The 23,599-nt window shown below is 39.2% G+C and overlaps 2 protein-coding genes across 4 annotated transcripts in view; one reads left to right on the forward strand and one right to left on the reverse strand.

The window, feature by feature from the left end:
• Positions 1-11,590, forward strand: part of RAI2 (retinoic acid induced 2) — a 50,300-nt gene extending 38,710 nt beyond the window's left edge. Inside the window, exon 2 of the mRNA XM_089508069.1 lies at positions 9,394-11,590. Coding sequence (XP_089364195.1) covers positions 9,498-11,162 — 1,665 coding nt within the window. The 5' untranslated portion in view covers positions 9,394-9,497 and the 3' untranslated portion in view covers positions 11,163-11,590. The remainder of the gene's footprint in view (positions 1-9,393) is intronic.
• Positions 11,591-17,680: 6,090 nt separating this feature from the next.
• The window catches only part of SCML2 (Scm polycomb group protein like 2), a 76,135-nt gene continuing 70,216 nt past the window's right edge, over positions 17,681-23,599 (reverse strand). For all 3 annotated transcript variants that reach the window (XM_089511694.1, XM_089511693.1, XM_089511695.1), the window contains exon 15: positions 17,681-21,478. In XM_089511694.1, coding sequence (XP_089367820.1) covers positions 21,353-21,478 — 126 coding nt within the window. In that variant the 3' untranslated portion in view covers positions 17,681-21,352. The remainder of the gene's footprint in view (positions 21,479-23,599) is intronic.

Consider the following 23,599-nt stretch of genomic DNA (forward strand, 5'->3'; position numbering starts at 1 on the left):
ACAAAAGTCCAATTGAGAGGTGACCAGCGCATGTACTACTGTTTCAAGGTCTCCCTGCTCCAGGAAGGGGCGCAGCTGGCGTATCAGCCGAAGCTGATAAAAAGTGCTCCTGACTGTCGCATCCACCTGAGCTGTCAGGTAAAGATATGAGTCGAGGAGCACCCCCAAGCTGCGGACAGAGTCTTTCAGGGGAAGTGTGACTCCATTCAGAACTGGCTGATGTAATTCCATACCTAGGCTTGGGTTTCCTATAACGAGTACTTCCGTCTTACCTGGATTCAGCTTGAGTCGGTTTTCCCTCATCCAGTCCATTACTGCCCCAAGACAGGCATTCAGAGGAGAGATGCCATCCTTAGTCACTGCATCGGTCTGAGACATAGAGAAATATATTTGGGTGTCATCAGCGTACTGATAACATCTTGCCCCATGTCTCCGGATGATTTCTCCTAGCGGCTTCATGTAAATGTTAAACAGCATGGGAGACAAATATGGCGCCATGGAGGACGCCAAATTTTATCTCTCTTTTAGAAGAGCAACTGTCTCCTAGCGCCACCATCTGGAATCTGCCTGAGAGGTAGGACCGGAACCACTGTAGAACAGTGCCTCCAATACCTAATTCTCACAGGCGTTCCAGAAGGATACCATGGTCGATGGTATCAAAGACAGCTGAGAGGTCTAAGAGCACCAGCAGAGTCACACTTCCCCTGTCGATGCCGAGACGGAGATCATTGATTAAGGCGACCAAGGCCGTCTCAACTTCCAGATAATCGACTTCATCCAAGACTGATTAACCTTGTTGGTTAATAGATGTGATAAGTCATTTAGCCAAACAAAATACTTCTCACACTGTGTGGAATCGTCTTTGACATTCTGTATCATCTCTTAGATTTCTAAAAGGTATATCAAACCATCCACCATCAGCAAAACAAAATGTTTTTTTTTTCCATTTATGACAAGAGGGCTTAAAAAAATAAAACTAACTGACTTGGAAAAATAAACACTGTATAGGATTTCAGTGGTACACAGCAACAAGTGTCAATTTAATATAGCAATAGCAGCTTCATTTATATACTGCTTCATACCACCTAAGCAGTCTCTAAGCAATTTACAGCTGTGAGCTAATTGCCCCCAACAAGCTGGGTACTCACTTTAGCAACCTCAGAAGGATGCAAACCTTAGCATGCATGCTCCCTCAACGATGCGCCTATATTCAAGCCAATGGTAATTCTGCAGCTATTACATCTTTTTCTCTTAATGGATGTCTTGTGTTGTTGCTGTTTTTTAAAGGAAGAAACGGGGAAAATGTGAGGGCTTCAGACTGTCTTTAACAATGCCTGAAATTTCAGTGAGCTTCCATGAATGTGACAACATAATTGCACACTCAAATCTTTTTTAAAAGCTACCTTTTCTATTGAACATTATTGGATAATGATGACCACAGGCCTGACTTTATGGCTGGATTTTTTTAAAAAATTCACTGTAAAGAAGGGCAAAGCTATCTTTGCTTCTTTATTCAAAAGAACTCAGGTGGTCACTCCAGGTTCAACCTAGAAGTACATCACTAGTTAAAGCTGCATTCAGAATCCAATACATAGTGAGGACAGAGGAACCTGAAGATGCCCTTTTGGCTTCCTTTTCTTTCTTTCCCTCCATCTTTTTTCTTTTCTTTTCTTTTCTTTTCTTTTTTGGACAACATCTTGCCTGATGAAGCAATCTGCACATCTTGGGGTTTATCACATGAGAAAAAGCCAAAACAGATTGGGAGACCAGGGGCTTTCTTTGTGCCTCTCTACATGCTGGTGTAGCACTTCCATTCTCCTTCCTGAGGTAGAGGTTAGTAAAAGTGTACCTTTTGCCAAACAGATTTTTCCAGCACAACAAAAGGCAAACTTTTACTACCATGTCCCTTGGGAAGAGAATGGAAGTGCTACAATGGCACACAGAGAGACATGGAGAAAGCAGCTACTCTCTTACTCCATTTTGGCTTTAGTTTCTCATGCAATAATAAAGCCCCTTGAAACTGGCATATTAATAAAGCTAATGCCTTACAATGAATTTTGTTTCATGGCCTACATAGCTGTCTTCACTTTTATATTAACTCTGTAAGCCTGAGTTGCTCTTCAAAAATAGTCTGACTACTTAAATCACGTTACACCTTTCCCTTGCTGTAAGTGCAAATAAGCCTATCAGTTTAGGTTTAAAAACGATTTTTCACAGATGATGCTCCTGCAATCTTCCAGCATTGCAAAGCAGATTTTAAGAGAGTGCAGGGGGGAGAAGAACTGACAACATTTCTAAGTACACATTGTGTTTGTCAGAGTCTTTGTATTCAATGCTGTTTGAATGACAATGGAGGTGAAAGTAATTTACCCTCCCATTCCAAGGACCTGGAAGTAGGCTACAATAATAACTCTGACTGCCAATGTGGAGCCCAACCTCCCTAAAAACAATTCTGGGGTCCCACATTGGCAGTAAGAGTTATTATTTTGGCTACTTCTAGTTCCTTGGACTGGGAGGGCAAATTACTTTCCCCTCCATTGTCATTCAAACAGCATTGAATATGAAGACTCTGACAGACACAATGTGTATATAGAAATGTCATCAATGTGATCTGTATACTGTTTCTTACTCCAAGTAAATGGGCATAGATTTCAGGGAGCCTTTAGTAGTATTGGGAGCACCCAGTGACAATTGCTCTCTTAATATTTCTTAGTGCTTGATCATTTAATAAGGTTTTGCTTGATAATTTCTGAGAAGGCTCAACTACATAGAAGTCTTGGTGGTCCAGAGTTTCCCAGACAATCTTGGGGATGTTCAGCACCTTCTAGCCTAGTCTTAGAAGGGGCTAGATTTCCCTGGGATACTGAAATTGGCCCTTGGAACAACCCATCGTCACTCCCTCAGTGCAGAGTAGATGGCCTGTGTATGAAGCAAGCACATGCAAAACATGTCAAAATAATGTAAGCAATACTTCTGCAAACCAATATAGACTTAGAGAAGCTTCTCCATTAATTATTATTATTATTATTCTTTATTTATATAGCGCTGTAGATTTGCACAGTGCTGTACATAAAAACAATAAATATAAAAGAGTAAACCTGCCTATGGCGTACAATCAGAAAAAGACCTATGGGCAATGTGAAGAGCTTTTCTTTGGAACAGAATATGACTGTTTACACACACATAAACACACTGTCAACACCATAGTGATCAAGCATCATGCAGAAGACTTGATACAGGGATCCAAGAACATTATGGAGCTGGTAAAGGTGAAAAAATTCTGAAAGGATTTCTAGTGAGTGATTGGACATATTCTGAGTACATGAAGCTCATGATTCCTGGTTGCCAGTGGTTGGCATATCCAATCGATTCTTAACTCCAAGCACAATGGACTATGACACTTTGTCATTTCCATGGTAATGGAATGTGATCCAGCAAATATTCCATTTCTCTGATAGCTAAATGTTGCCAACTAGTTGTACAGACCAGATAGGCTGAGAAAATCAAAATAAGATTGTAGAAACAAAATGGAGGAGAGCAGACACAGTCATAACATATCCCTTTTTACTTTTTTAAAAAAAATCTTTTTGTCCAGTGCTACTAATAAATATCTTCCTCTGTTGCTTATAGCCCAGCTTGAATGCTGTGCCAAAAGTAGTTTTGGAATTTCTTTACAAGAAAGATGGGGAGAGAATTAATAATGGAAAACAATGTTTATTTAATGCATTTCAAAGTGGGGGCGGGGGGGAGGGAGAAATCCAGAGGCGCTTCTTCAAGATGTCTGTTCATGATACAACTTCTTATCTCTGTCTAGCTATTCTCTGTCTCCAGGATGCCAAACCCTTAAGCGAACCAATGAGTTGTGGTCCTTTTTATATTTTGTACTTTGATCTTGCTTGGCTCTCTGTTTTCTTTCCTGTTCTGTACAGCACACTGATCCTCTTGCCTTACCTTACAAGTCCCCTTTGTAGTATCATGTTCTCTGTAATTTCTCTATTTTTCATAGTTTAAATCAATTCATCAGGGGAATGGGAGGTCTCTTGGGTCCTGAGAGGTCATTAGTTTTTTCATGCAAACAAAGATAACTTAATGATAACTTAATTAAACAGGAATAGATAAAATTAACCAAAGCAAAGCAAATAGTTTTCAATACTGTCACCACACTTTAGACAAAGAATCTTGATTACATGTATTTCTTCTGTGTGTGCATGTCATAGTTTAGTGTAGTGTAGTCAAATAATAGTGTAGTCAAAGAAACGGTTCCTTTTGGGATGTTTTCGCATCTGTCCACTAAATATTCGCAACTATCACCAATGCATCACGTCTATTATAAGAGCAAACTTAATGACATGCTCAATAAGCCAGTGTATCTCCCCCATATAAATAAAGGTTAATAATAATAATAATAATAATAATAATAATAATATTCTGTGTACCAGTTTAGTAAACCTTTGGATTAGGCTGCATGGTCACTATATCGCTTGCTTACCATTCACCAAACAGTTGAAGATTTATCTATCTGCCATGATTACTATAATCTGGCAGTTATATATGTAGTTGGATGCAGACATAGTAATAAAGCAGGGGTAGGCAACCCTTTTGAGCCGGGGGCCGGGTTGCTGGCCCTCAGACAACTGGGGGGCCGAAGCCAAAAAATAAATAATTAAACAATTTTTAAAAATTAAATAAATAAATAAACCGGGACAAATGTAGGACAAAATTTTCAAATGGAGGGCACTTTTTAAATAAAAAATGGAGGACACGTGAAAAAATTTGCTGATTTTTTTAAAAAATGTTAAGATAAATGCATGTTTCTGAGGCTTCTATAGACAATTGCCCCACCATGCCCCTTGTGCGAGACGCCAAAGGCCCCAGAGGCAATCGGCGGCTGGGGCCGGTCCCAAGGCCTCTCCAGGCCGCATCCGGCCCGCGGGCCGCAGGTTGCCTACCCCTGCAAAAAAGAAACCCATTAGGATTTAGGTTAGTGCTTTCACTTGGTCTGCTCAAAGTGTGACAGTTGATTTCACCCATGGAGTTATTATCTATTCACTATTACTGTTGAAATTCATTTTTTTTCTGGGCCTGAATGAAGTGTGTATAAATTACACAGTTGTCCTGTAATGAGAATCATATCAATCTATCCCTCAGTAATGTTTTATTCATACTATAAATAATCTGAGTAGTCTGTCACAATAATCCCATTAGCCACTCCTGCCTCAGTATCTTTGAAACGCAAGTCTTTAGATTCTGTAATCACTCCACATCTTGTGTGTATATTTAATAGACAAAATATGACAACAATTTAATAATTTTGTTAAGCTAAACTAAAAATTACAAATCAATGAGCTATTTTTTGAGGACTGATAATAGAGAGAATAAGGAGAAGTGAGAAAAAGAGAGGTTGGTTTCCAATAAGTTGCTGTTTTTAGATAGTAAATAGCAAGGCTTTTTGCAGATTAACTGCGTTAGACTCTAGCGAGTACTCAAGATCAGGGGTTGAACCAGGAAAGATGTAATGGCTGAAAAATATCAAATATCATGTTGGAAATAAATGTAACACTTAAGCTGCCATATAGCCAAGTGTTGATTATGACAAATCAATGTGTAAATATCCCAAAATCTGTGTTACACTGTGGACTTGTGGTTTTTCCCCCCTCTGAATGGGAAGCTATTGTGGAAATTATAACTAGAGTTTTTCCTCGCATCCATACTGAAATATTCCCAGTTCTTCATAATAAATATCTGTCAAACTATAAAATCTCTCATTCTAAACAGATGAAATATTCATTTTTAGCATTTGGTTTAAACTAAAGCTTGCAAAGCAATGATGTAGTGCTGTCAATCCCTGTATGAGTGTTTCAAATTGGAGAATCAGTGTGAAGGGAGTGCTTTAATACCTATATTTTTGTATAGTTATTACAACAGGGTTTTTTTGTTTTTGAAATTGACTTTTAAGTGGCCTGGATTTAAGAGTATTGTGCTTCTACAATAGAGTTGCAGACAATCAAAAATGGAAAGGCAGGAGATGAGCTTCTTGTAAATAAATGGCAGGGGAAGGAAAGAATTGTTGCAGTCAGACATTTGTCATGGTGTCCTAAATGGATAAGATTTGGAATAATTTTTTTTTTACAGCTTTTCAGACTTGGTTGTGCTGTTTTTTTGTGTGCCTTGTTGTTTCTGACTTACAGCAACTCTAAAGCAAATCTATGATGGGGTATCCTTAGCAAGATTTGTTCAAAGGGGGTTTGCCTATGCCTTCCTCTGAGGCTGAGAGTCTAAAACTTGCCCATGGTCCCCCATTGGGTTTCCATGGCTGAGTGGGGATTAAGATCCTGGTTTTTAGAATCATAGTTCAGTGCTCAGACCATTACATCACTGTGGCTCTTCATTATGACTTCATTATACAAGGATATAAAAAATGTACAGAAACCTAACTGTAATGCTCAGCTTTGTGAAGAAAAGATTGAGTTATATGATTGTACTCTTCAAATACCTTCAGGGCTGTCACAGAGAGGAGAGAGCAGATTTGTTCTCTGCTGCCCTACCCAGAGGGTAGGACCAAGCCTAATGGTGTAAATTGCAGAAGAGTAGATTTTGATTGAACATTAGAAGGGAACGTTTTGATAGTAAGAGCAGTTTGGCAACAGAATCAATTGCCTAGAGAGGTGACAAGAAACTTTATTGCACAGGCCCTGGAACGGGCCTGTTGCATTCTAAAAAGGAATGTGATGGGGACAGGAGGCGACACAGAATGCATCTTACTGCACAGGGAGAATGCTGCCGCCACTGCCAAACATTCCTAGCACGTACCGGATGTGTTCCCCAGGGGGCGATTTTCAGGAATGCTTCTCGAGCATTCCTGAAAATTGCCCCTTCTGGGACACATCCAGAACATGATGGGAACGTCTGGCGGCGGTGGCAGCGCTCTCCCTGTGCGGTAAACAGCATTCAGTGCCACCTCCCGTCCCCATCACATTCCCTTTTAGAATGCAACAGGCCCGTTCTTTGGATATCTTTAAAAAGAGACTGGACAGCTACCTGGAGATCCTGCTCTGAGTAGAGGATTGGACTCAAGAGTCCATGAGGCCCCTTCCAACTGTATGATTGTATATCACTCTATATTGCTATAAATAGATTGGGTTATACTATTAAACAAACATTTTAGTTAACAATATAATAACTAAAAAAATAACAAAATATATAAATCTATGTAAAATACAAGCAATTTACCAGCCTTAAAAGTGGAATGTAAATACATATAATTGTTGCTATTTTTGAATAGTGCAAAAATGTTGTAGTAGAAAATATTTGTAAAATTTGTAAAAATATACACAGCAGTCTCCATGTTAGCCTGCTGTAACAAAAATAGTAAAGGGTCTTGTGGTATCTTAAAGCCTAACAAGTTTTATTTTTTGTGTACTTGTATAAATTTTCTCATTGTAAATATCATTTATGAAAAGACATGAGAATTAGGGTGGTCACTTATTAACCATGGACAAAAATCAGTTTCAGTTTAAATCATCATATAGCTACAGTAGACATTTAACTCAGTTCCATGTAAAGAAAGTATGACTAGCTAAGCAATCCTAACAGGTCTAGGTGTGTTTACTCAGAAAGAAGCTCACCAGTGTTCAGTGAGGTTTACTCATAATAAGTATATGTAAGTTTTTCTCCTGAATAATTGTACCAAATATGTGCATCGATTTGTTAAGTTCTGAGTAAATGTGCATAGATTATTCTGCCAGGAATAATTTCTTTGAATGGAAACAGAATAAAGGTTTGTACCTTTGGATAGTTCTTAATATAGATTTAACTTAAATCAACATTTTTTTAAAAAAAATGTTTTTATTTTTTGCTGGCTATCAATAAACCCTATACAAACCACTACTTTCATCTTGCAATCATCTTTAATTTATGAGTCTATTTTGGACCACTGTTGCTTTCTCCTGTCCATTAAAAATGGCATTAACATAAATGTACTTTATCTAATACTGGTGATAGTTTGTTGTGTTTTACTTACTCTGGATTAATCACATGGATTTACTTGGTGGCCTTTATTACAGTTTCTTGCATGTTGGCCCTTACAACCTCTTCTTCTGTAGAGTAGTGTTAAAGAATACATTTTACTTCTGGCTTGCTGTTCTCTAAGGGCTTGAAGTGGATTAATAGTGTAGTGACATAATGGTGGCCATAACTTTCAACCCCATTGAAACTTGGGGTTAAATTTAAAATCTAAAGTGGGCAGATGGGGATAGAATATAAAAAATACTATGTTGGTAGGAAGTAAACATCTGGATATGTGGGCTTCAAGGTTGTGTATCACAAAACATCCTTTTAAAGAAGGGTTGTTGGACAATATCAGGAGCTAAGGGAATGTGGGAGCTTTCATGGCAGGAATGATTTGTGCTTACTGCCTTGGAGTGAGCAGAATGCACTCAGTGATGTGCTAAAAACCTCTCGTGGTTTACAACAGAACAGTACATTTTTCCCTGAGCACTGCACAATTAAGATTAGCCTGTCAGAGAAAATATAAAGCTGCTGTGCTTTTAATCTTTACATCTTGGTAATAAAAGTTTTCTGCCCCATTTCTGTTATTGCATACAGCTCTGAAAGTTGCTTTTTAAATATGGCTTGCAAAATGAAAACAAACAAACAGTGTTTATGTTGATGAATTACTGGGGTACTGTGATGCTGCCAGAGATTGGAAAAGTTACTTTTTTGGACTACGTTTCCAAGACACCCCACCCACTCACCCACCCTACACACTGGCAATGCTGGCAGCAAGATCGTGAGAGACAAAGTTTAAAAAGCAACTTTCCTGAGTGTTGTGATGTTACTGAATGCAGTTTTTTAAATTATATAAAACAATGTGCTTGGAATACTGGCAAGTCTTAGGAGCTTGGAAGGCAGAAAGTGTATGATCCTTTCAGTGTTAAGAACAGCTTTCTAAACCCAGAATGTATCATTTTATCATGGGTTATTTTTAGGGTGTCTTGGTTTTTGCGTTTTTATTAAATGTAAACAGTACAGCTGCTTCCCAGTGTTACAGGATACCATTATATGAAGCTTTGTTTAAAATATCAAATGAACAGCCTGGATTCTTGTTCTGGTTACTAGTGCCTGTAGCTGCTCCAGTCTTTAAATTATCTTTGTTTATGGTTAACTTTAAATCCCCCTGGTTTCTTCCTGTAACACTCCAGAGATGTATGTTCTGTATATGAATGTATACTGTATCTTTGCCACAGTATGATAGGACCTCTCTTTCCAAAAGTGTGGAAACACTTAATGTTCTCTTGTGGGGATAGGAGGTTTTGGGTTTTTTTTAAGGCAGTTGCAAATATTATTTTAAGAAGGAGATTTACACAGTGTTTAAAACATGTCTCTGTTTTGCAGGTCATATAGTGATGATATGGATGCTTTGGGCAGCCTGGAGACAAAGTGGATGCCAGTGACAGCTATGTAAACAACAACTCTGCAAAGCCTCAGAATCCCTTAAAATGGAGGAACTTTATAAGGACACACAAAACCTGCCCATGGATGTTACCAACTCTCCTTCAGCTATAGCTAACAACAAGCTAGAAAATGGAGTTGCCCAGCTGATAACTGCAGAAGCATGGAATATAAATTCGTCTGACTTGATGAAGAAAGCACTTTCGCCCCTTGTAACTGTCCCTGCTCCATCAATACTGACACCTCCAGCAGAATCCCAAAGTGGGGTTGCTCTCAAGGTAGCTGCCACTGTGCTCCAGCCCATTTGCTTAGGAGACAGTCCTGTGGTTCTACCGATACATCTCCAAGTAGCTGGAAGCACTGCCCCACAGCTTGCTCCTAACAGTAACACTCCCTATGTCATGACAACTCAAGGCCCAGTCCCACTGCCTGTTCTCTTAGAGCAACATGTATTTCAGCATTTAAATTCTCCCCTGGTGTTACCTCAGAGCTCTCCATGTGCTGCCAACCCCATGCACAGTAGTCTATTCCAGGGCTCCTCTGCCCCAATGGGACAGCCACAACTCTTGGATCAGAAACCATCCAATCCAACTCAGGAGTCGGTTTTGCCTCCTGTGTTTCAGACACCAGGATTTGCTGCAGTTCTGCAGGACCTCTTTCCCTCACAAGGCGCCTTAGGCTCATCACCCTATCAGCCATCCCCAGACTGCTCTTCTGTTCCACCACAACCCTTCAGTTCCCCTTTGTCTCCATTGGTTCCTCCAGCCACGCTCTTGGTACCATATCCTGTGATCGTTCCTCTGCCAGTCCCAGTCCCCATCCCCATTCCTATCCCCATCCCAGTTCCCCATAGTGCTGAATCTAAGGTTAATCTGGATTGCTCTAAACCAGCAACTTCCTTCGTCTTGCGTTCCTGCAAAGGCACCCAAACTCCCTTGGAGAAAGAAGAAACTAAGCCATTCGATTTCATCCACCATCGGGGGCTCTCCCAGCTGAATCGACACACTGTCATTAAGATGAGTAATGAAAATGAGGTTCTTGACCTGTCCATGAAAACAACCCCCCCTTTGCTTAAAGAAAGTGAGGACAGTTCCCAGCTCTCACCTGAAGAAGGTGCTTTGGACTTGTCCGTCCCTTCCTGTCGGAAAATGAGCAACACTGAAACAACAATTACCAATCGCTCTGGGCCTATTGTGGATGGTCCTGTTCATTCTATGGCAGATAAACTTCCTAGTGCTGTTTCTCCCTTTGTTCCTTCAAAACCTCACGAGACCCCAGCCAAGGCTGAGAGCAGAGTGATCAGTAGCAGTTCATCTGAACACCTGAGACAGCAGCCAAAGTGGCTGATGGATCAGACTAATATAACAACATGTGAGCCCTCTGCTGGCAATAACATTGAAATTGTAAGCACCTCACAGACAGCCAAAGTCATAGTTTCTGTCAAAGATGCGGTGCCAACAATTTTCTGTGGGAAGATTAAAGGCCTCTCAGGGGTTTCCACAAAAAACTTTTCCTTCAAAAGGGATATGCCCCAGGACTCGGTTCTTCAGTGTTATGATGTGAAGAACCAGCCAGAAGCCCGGGATAATGCAGAAGCTCTTAGGAAACCTATCAAAAACAGAAGTGTCAAGTTAAAGAAAATGAACTCACAGGAAATACACATTCTTCCCATCAAAAAGCAGCGGCTTGCAGCCTTTTTCCCAAGAAAGTAATTTATGAAATCTTAGAACATTTTACAGTATAATTATTATGGATAAAGAGATGCACTTCATTTTAAATTACATTTAAATCTTTAAACAATCTCTTAAGTTATTTTGAGGTGAAGGAGGCTGGGCTGGGCTAGACTAGACTAGGCTAGGGAGGAGAAGGCAACAGGGGAGACCTGGATATATCTTCTCACTGCAATGGCTCTCCCTGTATTTTGTTCTAAATTTTCATTACAAGTAAATAAAAAGCAACATATTTTTCAAGTGATGGCACATTTTGCAGCTTTAATGGGATATAATGGATAAGTGATTCAGAGGGGTAAGAGCTATTTTCACTGCCATAAAGTGCTTTGATGATGTAATGCTGAGCAATGGTGAGTAGAATGGAATTTTCAGAATAAATGTTTGTATGTGCTAGTTTGGTTTCAGTATTTTAGACTTCTTTTATTTTCACTTTTGTCTGGAAAGGTTTGACACAAGTCTGAAAAATGTGTAACTGAGCTGGTAGTTACATCATTCCTGTTAGCTGTTACAATAATCTAAAATAATCTGGATTATGTTCACGTTTATTTGGATGTTTTAAAAATTTTGGATTATTTTCAGATTTATTTTTATTATTTTCACATTTTTATTTTTAGAACTCTTCCTCACAATACACTTCAAACTGTAATTTACTGAATCAAAGTCAGTGATATAATAGTGCAGGGTAAGCCTTATTCTTACGGTTCAGTAAGAATGGGTCTTGTTTTCATCAGTTCTATAAAAGGAATCTAAACTCATATTTAAAAGATTATTTTAAATAAAACAGAATTTCATTGCCCAGTGAATAAAGCACATAATATCCCCACTGCTTAATATATGTAATAAATATATTCATTTTTAGGTTTCTTTCACTTTTTATGTAAAATGAATGGTGAAATGCATGGCCAAGATCCTGCATTAAGAGATGTACATGTACCATGTATCTACATCTCCATAGCTACATCTCTGAGTGATACCCCCACAATTTACCTTGTAGGAAAAATAGCCCTGCACAACCCTACACAGCCATTTCCATGTTGAGAGAATGGAGGCTACTTCCACTTATTTTCTTGTAGCTGGATTAATTGCAAGGATGCCATCTACTAAGAGCTTAGAAAGACTCCCACAGACACCTCTCACAAAGTGTCCAGCTATAGGAAAACAACTGGATGCACCCCTTCCTCATCATCCTACTCTGCAAAAATGGACCTGCTGGGATTGCTGTGCTGTTTATGAGGTGAGTTGGGGAGATTTTGGTTGTTGAATGATCAGAACAGACTTCTCACCTACAAAATGACCAGAAAGAGGAGTTTCGATGGCATAAAAGATACTTACGCCATCATAATTCAATAACAGGATGCCAGCTATATATATTCCTTATTGCAGGAGTGGGCAGCTGAGCGAGATGGGGGGGCGGTATTGGTCCTCCAGGAGACCTTGAAGATCTCCTGGACCTCCACCCCCATCTCAGCCACGTCTGCACCTCCTACCTCACCAACAAAGACACACAATTAATCCAGAAAAACACAAGCTAGAGGCCGTGTGAAGGAAGTCTACTTCTCTGCCACCATTACAATCTGCACAAAGTCAGCCAGTGGAGCTTTCTAAATAGCCTTTTACATTACTGTTTTTATATATCAGAGGATAGCTTGGTGGAACATTATGATCAATTTGCAAGACTTCAGAGATAAAATTGATTATATCTCTGTCATTTCATGCTCCGTCTTGACAGAGCCTGTTGATGTATTTTCTACAGCTCTTTGTCCTTTGGAAAGATATTCTTTCCAACTCATGCAGGAGTGTCCAGTGATGACCCAAGTCCAAAATTTTCTGGATTGTATTAATGCATATCCTGAATATATCCATCCATTTTAGTCCTGCTTCAGCCCTAGTTTTGGAATGCAAGCAGCCTTCAATGCACTAGTTGATTATCCGGCCAAGGACAAGACAAGGAAGTCTGTCTCATTTGTTTCCTTTTGACATCTCAGTGGCTTTCATTACTACCAGTCATACTATCCATCTGGGCCATGGATTGGAGGCACTATTCTGCAGATTTTTGGAAATTGGTGCTTATGACAGCACCTTGGCTGTTGGCTTATGATGTCCTTTTGGGCTCAATGTGTAACATCTTCACAAAATCATTGGAAGAGATAATTTTGGGGATATGGAATGTGTTGTTTGTATGCATGTAATACCAAACTCTTTGTCTGTTCACCCTCTTATTCTGGGAAGTTTAGGCCTGAATACACTGGAGACACCTGATCCTGTCTGATCTTGAAAGATAAGCAGGGTTAGTACTTGCAAGGGGGATCGCCAAGGAATACCGGGTGCTGTAGTATATATATTTCAGAGGAAGGCAATTGCAAACCACCTTTCTTGCCTAAGAAAACCCTATTTATGGGATAGCCATAAAGCAACTGACAACTTGAAGGTACATACACATACATGATAGACTAGATAAAAGGAAACAAGATGAAATTGAATCAGTTCCAGACAAACGAAAGATGACACTGGTCAGAAAGATTACTGGACCAGGGATAAGACTCCTGTTCTGAATAAGGTTGTGTTCACCTTTAAAAATCAAATTACAATTCAAACTATACACTTAGACCAACTTAGGTGCCGAACAGATAGCCCAGGAAAGCTGGCTTCTGGGCAGCTTGGGGGCATGGTGTGTTGCTGCTGTGTGCCCCCAGAGCGGCTTGAAGCCACCCTGGGGTTGCAGCGGCCTGCCTTAAGGCAGCCATTTACTTCGCCAAATAGGAGCTGATTTTTTCTGCTCCTATTTGGGCCAGTGTCAGGGCAAATTGGGGCCACGCCATACTTGCCATGGCTCAGGCAGCCCCAATGTGCCCTTTTGGGGCACTTTGCCCTTAGTTACTTGATGGTCATAGCAAGAAGTGCTTTTGCTCAGATTTGGCTGATGCATCAGTGACATCAGACCTGGCCACAATCACACACGATGAGTTACAACTTAATTGGATGTCTGTTGCATGCCCTATGATACCTACTTGTTGCTTCCTTTTCAAAATAACTGAGAAAACTTGCATTCATGTGGAATGCCCCTTTAAAAACTCTGACTGGTATGAAGTTTGGGGAACGCATTACTTGCTTACCATGTCGTTTGTACAGGTTGCATGCCCATCTGTTTCCACATACAAGCCAGGGGGAGGGGGGCATGACTCTGGAGAGTCTGAGAGCAAGTTGCACCATCCCCTTTTTGAACACCAGAGTGACTGTAAGCTCACATCTGGTTTTGGGGAGAGAGAGGAAGTGTATTTTTGGCCCAAAAGAGGTGTGGAAGGGAGGGGAAAATACCATCATATGTGATGAACAATGGTACTTGTGGAGGCTTCTGGAGCAGTTTTCCAATTTCAGGCTGAATTGGGGAGAGCTGTGCAGGCCATATAATGCCATGCCAATTCTAAAGCCTGAAACAGCTTGAGGCCAAGATACAGGAAGAGATTGTTGCCATCCCTGTGCTTTTTAGGTGCATCTAAGGAGTACCTCCTAAGCAACCGTTAATAGATGGAAAGTTTACTGTGGCAACAACTTATATGTGAAAATGCCTCCTTTGAGGGGTTAGATTTTTCTACCGACTTGTCTCATCAGTGTCTCAATGCATTGTAAATCCAAAGGAGTCTTGGATTTATTATTGGATAAATTGTGATTCTTAAAAAAAAAAACCATCTGGCCTAGTATGTGTGAGTGTGTGTTTGTGGTTCTGTTTTACCTTTTTGATTATTTTCTTGCATTATATATTAATTGATGGTGGTATTTTGGTTATCCTTTCAGCTGCTTTGACTATCTGTTGGGAGAGGATAAGGTGAGATAGAAACTTGTATTATAAATGGTAGAAAGTAATATTACTGTCACAATCACAGTGACAGCTGACTATATTTCTGTACACATAATCACTATATAACTTGGTTATAATAACCTTCAGGTAGCACTGCTGCATGATTGCCATCATTTTAAAGGTTGTCTATTCAGGCAGTAAGAGTTCGTGTGTGTGTGTGTGTGTGTAAAAAATACCAGCTTACCAACTACTACTGGGCATGCAGCCACTAAATCCCAAACAAAGAAGAAAAGAGAAAGACGCTTGAGGGAGAAAATGTAAACAATGACCAGAGTGCAGAGAAGAAACATTACTGCATGTGTGTGCACCTTCAAGTTGCTTCTTGATCTATGGTGACCCAATGCATTTCATAGTTTTCTTTGGAAAGGAATCCTCAGAGGTGGTTTTGGCATGTCTTTCTTCTGAAATACAGCCTACAGCACCTGATATTCATTGATGGTCTCCCACTCAAGTACTTACCAAGGCTGACCCTGCTTAGCTTCCAAAATCAGACAGGATCTAGTGCTTTTAGGGCAGGGGTTCCCAAGCTTTTTCACTTGAGGAGCCCTTTTTTATATGGTGGAGCCCCTAAGAAGCCTACCGTATACAAGTTAATGGTGTTTAGGAGTATATATCAAATATATACTTATTCTTTAATTTCATTCAATTTTTTAAAAATTATTTTTCCTGGACCAGCCTCAGAGCACATGGAGCCCTAAGGGCTCCTCAGAGCACAAGTTGGAAACCATTTTAGGGTATTTAGGGCATAAATGCAACTATAGTGTTGCCTTAATCACAAAAGTGACCAAAAGTTTCTAGGGGAAACAGATTTTATATTTAATGGACCATATATATCCTTTATAATAAGCCAAATCCTGTAAGCAGCTGGTGTCAGCCCCCTGCAGCATTCCTTCTATTCTGTGTATCATTGTCACAAGATTACATATATACATGTCTGTTTACATGCATACACTTTTCTTCAGCTTCAGTGAGGTTGAGGCTGAAACCATTACCTAGCAGTAAATATCTCTTATAAAAACATGTCTAACACAATCATTGTACAGTAGTTAAACATTAGGACTTGCTTCTGAGTAGCCATGAGTAAGTTTCTCAGTCTCAGCAGTAAATATACCCTTTCAACCACACCAGTATTTACAAGTTTATTTCCTCTACATTTCTTTGATCAAGTCCTCCTTAGTCTAAGATAGTGCTTCACTACATAAGATAGTGTTTTGGTCATCTAGTAAAGCTCTTTTCTTATTGTCCAAACGTTTGCTTCAAGAGACGTATGTATATTATGTAGCTACATCCCTGTAGCATTGTATCCCAGTTCTAGCTTAGCATGCCATTTCCATGTTGTTGCTGTTGTTTTCGGGGGTGGGGGGTGATTGAGAATACATCCAATTATTATTTCTGTAGCTGGACATGCTGACAGGCACCTATAAAGACCTCCAGGAGTCTTTGGGAGCTTTCTATAGATGATGTCCTTTCAGTATGTCCAGCAACAAGAAAACAGCTGGATGTGTCCCCATTCATTGCCCTGTGTTGCAGCCACACAGAATTGGCAGTGGCTAGTGGCTGGCCTGCTTACAAGATGAGTGATGTGGAGGGTTGGTCATTGCATGGTTGGAACTGATTTAGAACGTAAGAAAATAAATGCTTGTCTGACACATCCAATAGCCTGAGAAGCACTGAGCTACAGTAATCAGTTTTCCTGGGAAACGTCTTTCTTGGCCTTATCTACACCTGCCAGGGACTGGACCAGAGTATATCTCATGTATACTCGAGAATGGCAATTGGGGTGAAAAATCTGCAAAACATAAAACACTTCCAAAGCAGTGACTAATTTTCTCAAATTCTAATTTTCTCTGTCCCATTCTTAAATGTAAATTGTTGGTTTGGCAAAGCAACTTTTAGTGCAGCCTTTAGCAATTTTCCATTAAGACCACCAGCACGTGGTGCTTTTCCTTTCTAGGAAACAACCAATTCCAAATATGTCAAAGCAGTAAATTCTTTTCTTCCATAGGAAAGACTTAGTGATGGCATTGCTGCAGATATAGTTTGTGTCTGTGAAGTGTCCCAGCTAGTTCTGTAAAACAGTCTAAGATGTATTTGTGTGTTTGACTAAAAGGATTATTTAATTCAGAGGTGGGCAGAGTGCCACTCTCCAAAGGTTGTCAAGACTGCAGTTCCCAATGGTATTTACCATAGCCAGTGGTAAAGAATGCTGGGAACTTCAGTTCAGCATCTGAAAGGCTGCACTTCATCCACCCTGATCTAAATGAAGCATTATTAGCAAGTCTGAGAGGGGCAGAATGGCCTTGGTTTGTGCAATTACTGCAGTTGTAAAAAGCATGCAGGCTGCACATGACCTCAAGACCTTCTCTTCTCTCTCTCCTCTTGGCCTTGAAAAAGAAAATAAGCAAATAAATAAATAATTGCTGTTCCTGGAAATAACAGGAACAGCAATTCTCTTAAAACAATAAGTGTCCTCCATGCTTTGATAAATCTCTCACCCCTTTGCAGAGTTTATGAAATTAGAAGTAGACTTTGGAGTTTCTAAACCCAACAGTGGGTCAGTGAAGACACGGGGGGCCTTGGAGCTTTCCCACCCTGAGTTACAATTTTATATAAAACAGGTGTACAAATAACAAACACTGAATAAGTTTTATTTATTTTTTTTGCTTAGATGAGAACATAAGTTGAAAATAAAGAATTAAAAAATTAAAAATATATTCTGTTACAAACACTGACAGACTTTGATATCATGCTATAATACAAGGGTTAGGTTTCAGTATGACATTCTTTTTTCTTGTGTAGTTCTGTGTATATGATATAATACACACCCTTTGCACTATCCAGTACTAACAAATCTACCACACTGGCAAAAATGCATGAAAGGATAAATCTCATTTTATAAAGTTTTGTATGAAACAGTTTCCAGCCATCAATACCTTATATAAAAGCAATTGCATTATATCTGTGATATTTTTGTCTGCAACCCAGCAAACAACTTTCTGCTCCCAATGAGTGAATTAAACCACACTTATTAAAACATACATTAGGTTTTACAGTGTCTCTCTTCCATTTTCTATCCTGTAAATTAACAGCATTTTAAAATGCCACCTATGAAACAAAAATATGGTCTGAATTTTGTTATGAAAGTGCCAGGAATTTTGCACTCTTGGCATTTTTGTCAAGTTTAAAAACAATTTGGAAAATCCTTGGATGTTTGTAACTATCTATGACTGCTTAGCCCAAAAGGGAAAATATGCCATGTTTAGTATCACAGCCACAAATATAGATGCCAAATATTTGTAACACAGTGCCACTGTATTCTTCTATTTTTCTCTGCTTGGCTCTAAATGTCTGTCGGAGCTTATGGCCAGAATCTTGCTGCAGGATTATGGTAACAGTGACTTAATGTGCTGGCTGCACTTTGTACAAGATTGTGTAAAGAGGAATCCAACAGCACCAATTCCCCGTCTGCCAGCAACAAGCATGGACACAACTGTGTGTCATCTGGAATGTTGCAACTGTATAAAGTATGCCAGTGGAGCTCTCTGTTCTTGAACAAGATCTAGAGTTGCATCTTCACTGCAGAAGTAATGCAGTTTGGCACTGTTTTATGTGCCATGGCTCAATGCTATGGAATTCTGGGATTTGTAATTTTGTGAGATATTTAGCCTTCTCAGTCAGAGAGCTCCAGTGCCACAATAACACATCCCAGGATTCCTTAGGATGAAGCCATGGCAGTTAAAACGGTGGCAAACTGCATTATTTCTGCAATGCAGATACAGCCTTGGTTTTTATCTATGCAGCTATTACTCAGTTGGTTAAACAGTTGTATGCTCTGATGAGAAGCAAAACTTAGCTGGTGTAATGAATATTAATACTAGCTTTTTCTGCATAAAATAAGACATGCCTCTAAAATCAATTCATTTAAATCATGTTGAAAGTAATTTTAGATAAATATTTATGTCTGAAAATTGTTTGGTGAGTTTGCAGTATTTTTGCTAAACCTGAGTAATCAGAATACCAGTAAGCAAGGCATTTTCAAACAAGTAATGTGTCAAAAATACTTTTCTTTTTTAACTAGAAGCTTTTGATATAAAAAAAGGCAGGAAGAAATATAAAATCTACTTTCCTTTTAGGACTACATCTTCTCTATCTTTACTTGTACTATTACATACGTACATTCAGTTCCCTACACATCAAATGTACATAATTGTCCCTGATATTACGTTGGCAGTGACAGCAAAATGTTTCACTATCAGCACTTCGTTTAGCTTATAGAAAGAGCACCTAGGTTTAGGTAAAATGCACACATCCATGTGCAATTCAACTCATTAAAAAAAAAATCATTCTTGTTGAAAAGGAGGGGAAAGAAGCAAAACAATGCTTTTCCAGAAGCCTTCCCAGAACAAAATGGCTCAGCATAATGACATGAAAATTCAGGAATATTGCATAGTCCAGGGAGTTCCCCTGTGTAAATCCACCTGTCCACTGATGGATTGTTTCTTGTTCCTCCAGTAACAGAAAGCAAAGCAAACGGGCATTTAGTGAATCATTAGGATGACACATTTTGCTTTAATTCAGCATAGGCTAACTACATGCAGAATAGGGTGCTTTGGGATTAAATCCTTGCATCTAGGATTGAGAGCTGCAAATGCAGAAACTTTTGCTGGATTATCCATGACCTAGCACAGTTCCTGATGGTCGGTCTGGTATCTGGAAACAGTCTGTTTTGGAGTGAAAAGGAACTGAATCCCCTCCCCAATGCAACACCAAATGGCCTGTCAGGCTGCCTATCTGACCATGTGTTCTGCTGTTTTATATGTGAAGGTTGTTGCACACAGCAGGCTCCACAGCTTGAAACTACACATAACAAAATGTAAACTGGGGCAAAATGTGTTCTGCACATTTTTGATTTTTCCCACTGTTTTAAAAAATGGATCTACAGTTTATCATCTGTCACAGTGCAAAAGTACCTTTAAAAACATTTTTATTTTAAAAAGAATAATATACACAATATATATATATAAATATATATATATGTATATGCATGTACACCCCATATAAATATACAAGTGCATGAACTTACATTCATGCTGAGCTCCAGAGATGGAATGTCTAAAAATGGTGGCTAGTGTATTCCAGTAAAGCAAACTGGGAATCTGTTCATGCCTCTGGAAAGTGGCTGCTCAAATCATCTGTGAAAACCTCCTTCTGAAGAAAAAATATTGCCAACTTAATTTATAAGTATATTGTTAAATTTCCTTTCATAATTTAAAGTTGTATTATGTTGTGTGCCATCAAGTCACTTCTGACATATGGTAACCCCTAAGATGAACCTATCATAGGGGTTTTCCCAGCAAGATTCATTTTGAGAGAGTTTGCCTTTCTCTGAGAGAAGGGATTTGAACCCTGGTCTTGAGTCAAACCACTATGCTGCACTGGTTCTCAATTTAAAACTACTGTATAAAAAGTTTTGTCTTTAGGAGACCTGGTGGCGCAGTGGCTAAATGCCTGTACTGCAGCCACTCACTCAAAACCATAAGGTTGCGAGTTCAATATCAGCGAAAGGGCTCAAGCTCGACTCAGGCTCGCATCCTTCCGAGGTCGCTAAAATGAGTACCCAGATTGTTGGGGGCAATTAGCATACAGTTGTAAACCGCTTAGACACTGCTTAGGTGGTATGAAGCGGTATATAAATGAAGCTTGTTTGTTTGTTTGTTTAAACATACAGTGCATACATACAGAACCATTCATATGGCTATTCCCTTTATGGAAATCTATACAACATAATCTAATATTTATCTCCAGGAGTACCAAATGTAAAACTTTAGCTGAGAGTTGAAATAACTGTCAACATTAATACTTTCCTCTGCTACACATATGAATTCAGCCACTATTTCAAAAACCGTCAATCCTGATTTTTTAAAAGAAAATAAAACATTCCTTTGGAATTCAGCTGTTTTGGTTTTCAATGAAAATGCATCAGCTGAATAGCCAAGAATACATTTTACAGCTTCCCATATAAATACTCTGGACATTGTCCTTTCCCCTGCACTTTTTATATGTTTCTCCTTGATAAGAAATTTTGTATTTTAAGAAATGTTTACAAATCAATGATGGTTTTTAGATGCTTTTAGAACAGAACACTGAAGACAATTTGATAGAAACTTGTTTTTCTGAAGTGAATAGGACCATCTTCCATCTCTCCATTGCTAGGATCAGGAGACGTTCCAGCTTTATTGTGCTTCCTGCATCTTCATGAACCTGAGAGGTTTTGCCACTAAACATGTAACATCATTGCTGGTTGTGCATCCACTGCCTAGTACTTTCCTTGCTTAAGTCTCTCGATGTGGTAGCACAGCTTTAGTGCTGGCCCCAATTTTAGCCCCATATATTTCATTATCATATCATTCCTCAGTAGCAAGAGTGCCTTTCCATCAATTTCCTGTTGCCGGGAAGAAAAGATAATGAAGAAGGAATTCAAATTCTTGTTTAAACAGCCCAGAACAAAAATGCAGTACTAGACAAAAACAACATACATTCCCATACAAAAGGTTGAACACAGGACAGCAAGACACAGAGCAGGAATAGTTACAATATGAAAATATAAAGTTATAATCTAAATTATCACATTTACATCTTTTTCTCATCTCATCATATTTTAATAATAAATACACACTTTCTTCTAATTGTCTCTTCATTGACTTTCTGTATACACATTGTTGTTCATGCTACTAAACAAGAAAATGAATGATTTTGCTCTTTAAATGGTTTCTTAAATAAATTATAATGAAAAGCAATTGACTAATTCTACACCTGCTTTTATGTATTGGGAAAATGCTGTGCACATGGTAAGAGCATAAAGTGAAAGTTGTTGCTAATGCAAGAGGAGAAGCAAGTGATGATTTCGCATAGTAATATTGCGTTATTTGAAATATTTGACACAGATTATGCAACAGAAAGACCAAACCTCAAAAGCCTAAAAATCTTTTTCCCAAAGTGAAATCTAAAAAAACCCACAAAGTTTATTTTGTGCACTTTTTACACAATTTGTGCTATTTTGCATCTTTTCCATCCTCCTAAAACAAATTATTTTAAACCATTGTGGCAATCATTTTAAATCTTTGGGTCCCTTAAATATGAATGTTACAAGTCTCAAATTTTTATACAACTTATCTGATTATAACGATCTTTCTGAATCTCCTACCTTCTCACTACCTCACCCCTCAAAAAGCTGCAGACAGTCTTGTGCTGAAAGACTGGGTGGATGATATTACTTCTGCCTATGTGTGTGCATGGGCATATGAAAAGATCATGTAGTCCCCAAAGGAGTACAACAAAATTACACAACAAATGTGTGACTCACTTCACAGCCTAATAATGACTGCTTCCAGTGGGTAAAAAATAGTGAACAGCTGTGTATAATGAAAGTGATGTATTACATGTGATGAGAATATATTATTCCAAGCAGATCTCTTTTCTTAAAAAAGAAATACTTCATTTGGTACAAAATATGGCATATGGCAGCCAGGCTGGTCATGGGCACATCCAGAACTGCCCATATTACACCAGTACTAAAAGCTCTCCACTAGCTGCCTATCAGTTTCCAGGCAAGGTACAAGGTGTTGGTTCTAACCTTTAAAGCCCTACACGGCTTGGGTCCTGACTATTTGCGGGAGCAGCTACTTCCATACAATTCTCCCCGCACTCTTCAGTCCTCTGGGAAGAATCTACAATCTAAGAAGACCAGACTTTCAGCGGTGACCCAGAGGACCTTCTCATCAGCCGCTCCCAGGCTCTGGAATGACCTGCCAGACGAGATCTGCCATATTGCCACCTTGGAAGCCTTTAAAAAGGCTATTAAGATGGCTCTCTTCCGGCAGGCATTTCCAGACTAGGTTAGATCCATTAGACTTGCCTCCCCTTCTACTGATACTTCTATTGATACCATTATCAAAACTGATTGCCCCCGTCCCTGCTCCTCTAGAGGAAGATTCATTTCTTGCACTAATCTGCCTGAAATTTCAGTGTATTCCTATTGGACAGTTTTAATTTTTTTGATGTTTAATCTCTTTTTATGGGTTGATCACAGTTTTTATGATTGGGGGGAGGGTTGGTGTTTTGGGGTTTTTAAATTGTAATTTTTAATTGGTTTTTTTAATTTATACTGTTGGAATCCGCTTTGATTCCTTTGTGAAAAAGCGGAATAATAATAATAATAATAATAAGAAGAAGAAGAAGAAGAAGAAGAAGTTGCAGCCAAGCGGAGATGGGAAAGGATGGGAGAAAATCCATAATGCCTCAAACTGCAATAAGCTTTCCCTGTTCTCCTTGTAGCATTATGTACCATGAACCTAAGACTAAGGTCTTGTTCACACTGCACACAATTATAGCACTTTGATACAGTAGGCCCTCGGTATCTGTGGACTTGCTATCCATGGATTCAGGCATCTGCAGACAGCAAGCCCACATTGTCCCCAATGGCAACACATGCATGTGGCCACACTGCCATTAGGGACGGCCCCCTGTCCTGTGGTGGTTCATGCACACTGTTGCATCGCCATTA

This window comes from Sceloporus occidentalis, unplaced genomic scaffold, assembly GCF_023333645.1.
Source record: "Sceloporus occidentalis isolate IW3139 unplaced genomic scaffold, rSceOcc1.0.p SCAF_2, whole genome shotgun sequence".
Classification (NCBI taxonomy): domain Eukaryota; kingdom Metazoa; phylum Chordata; class Lepidosauria; order Squamata; family Phrynosomatidae; genus Sceloporus; species Sceloporus occidentalis.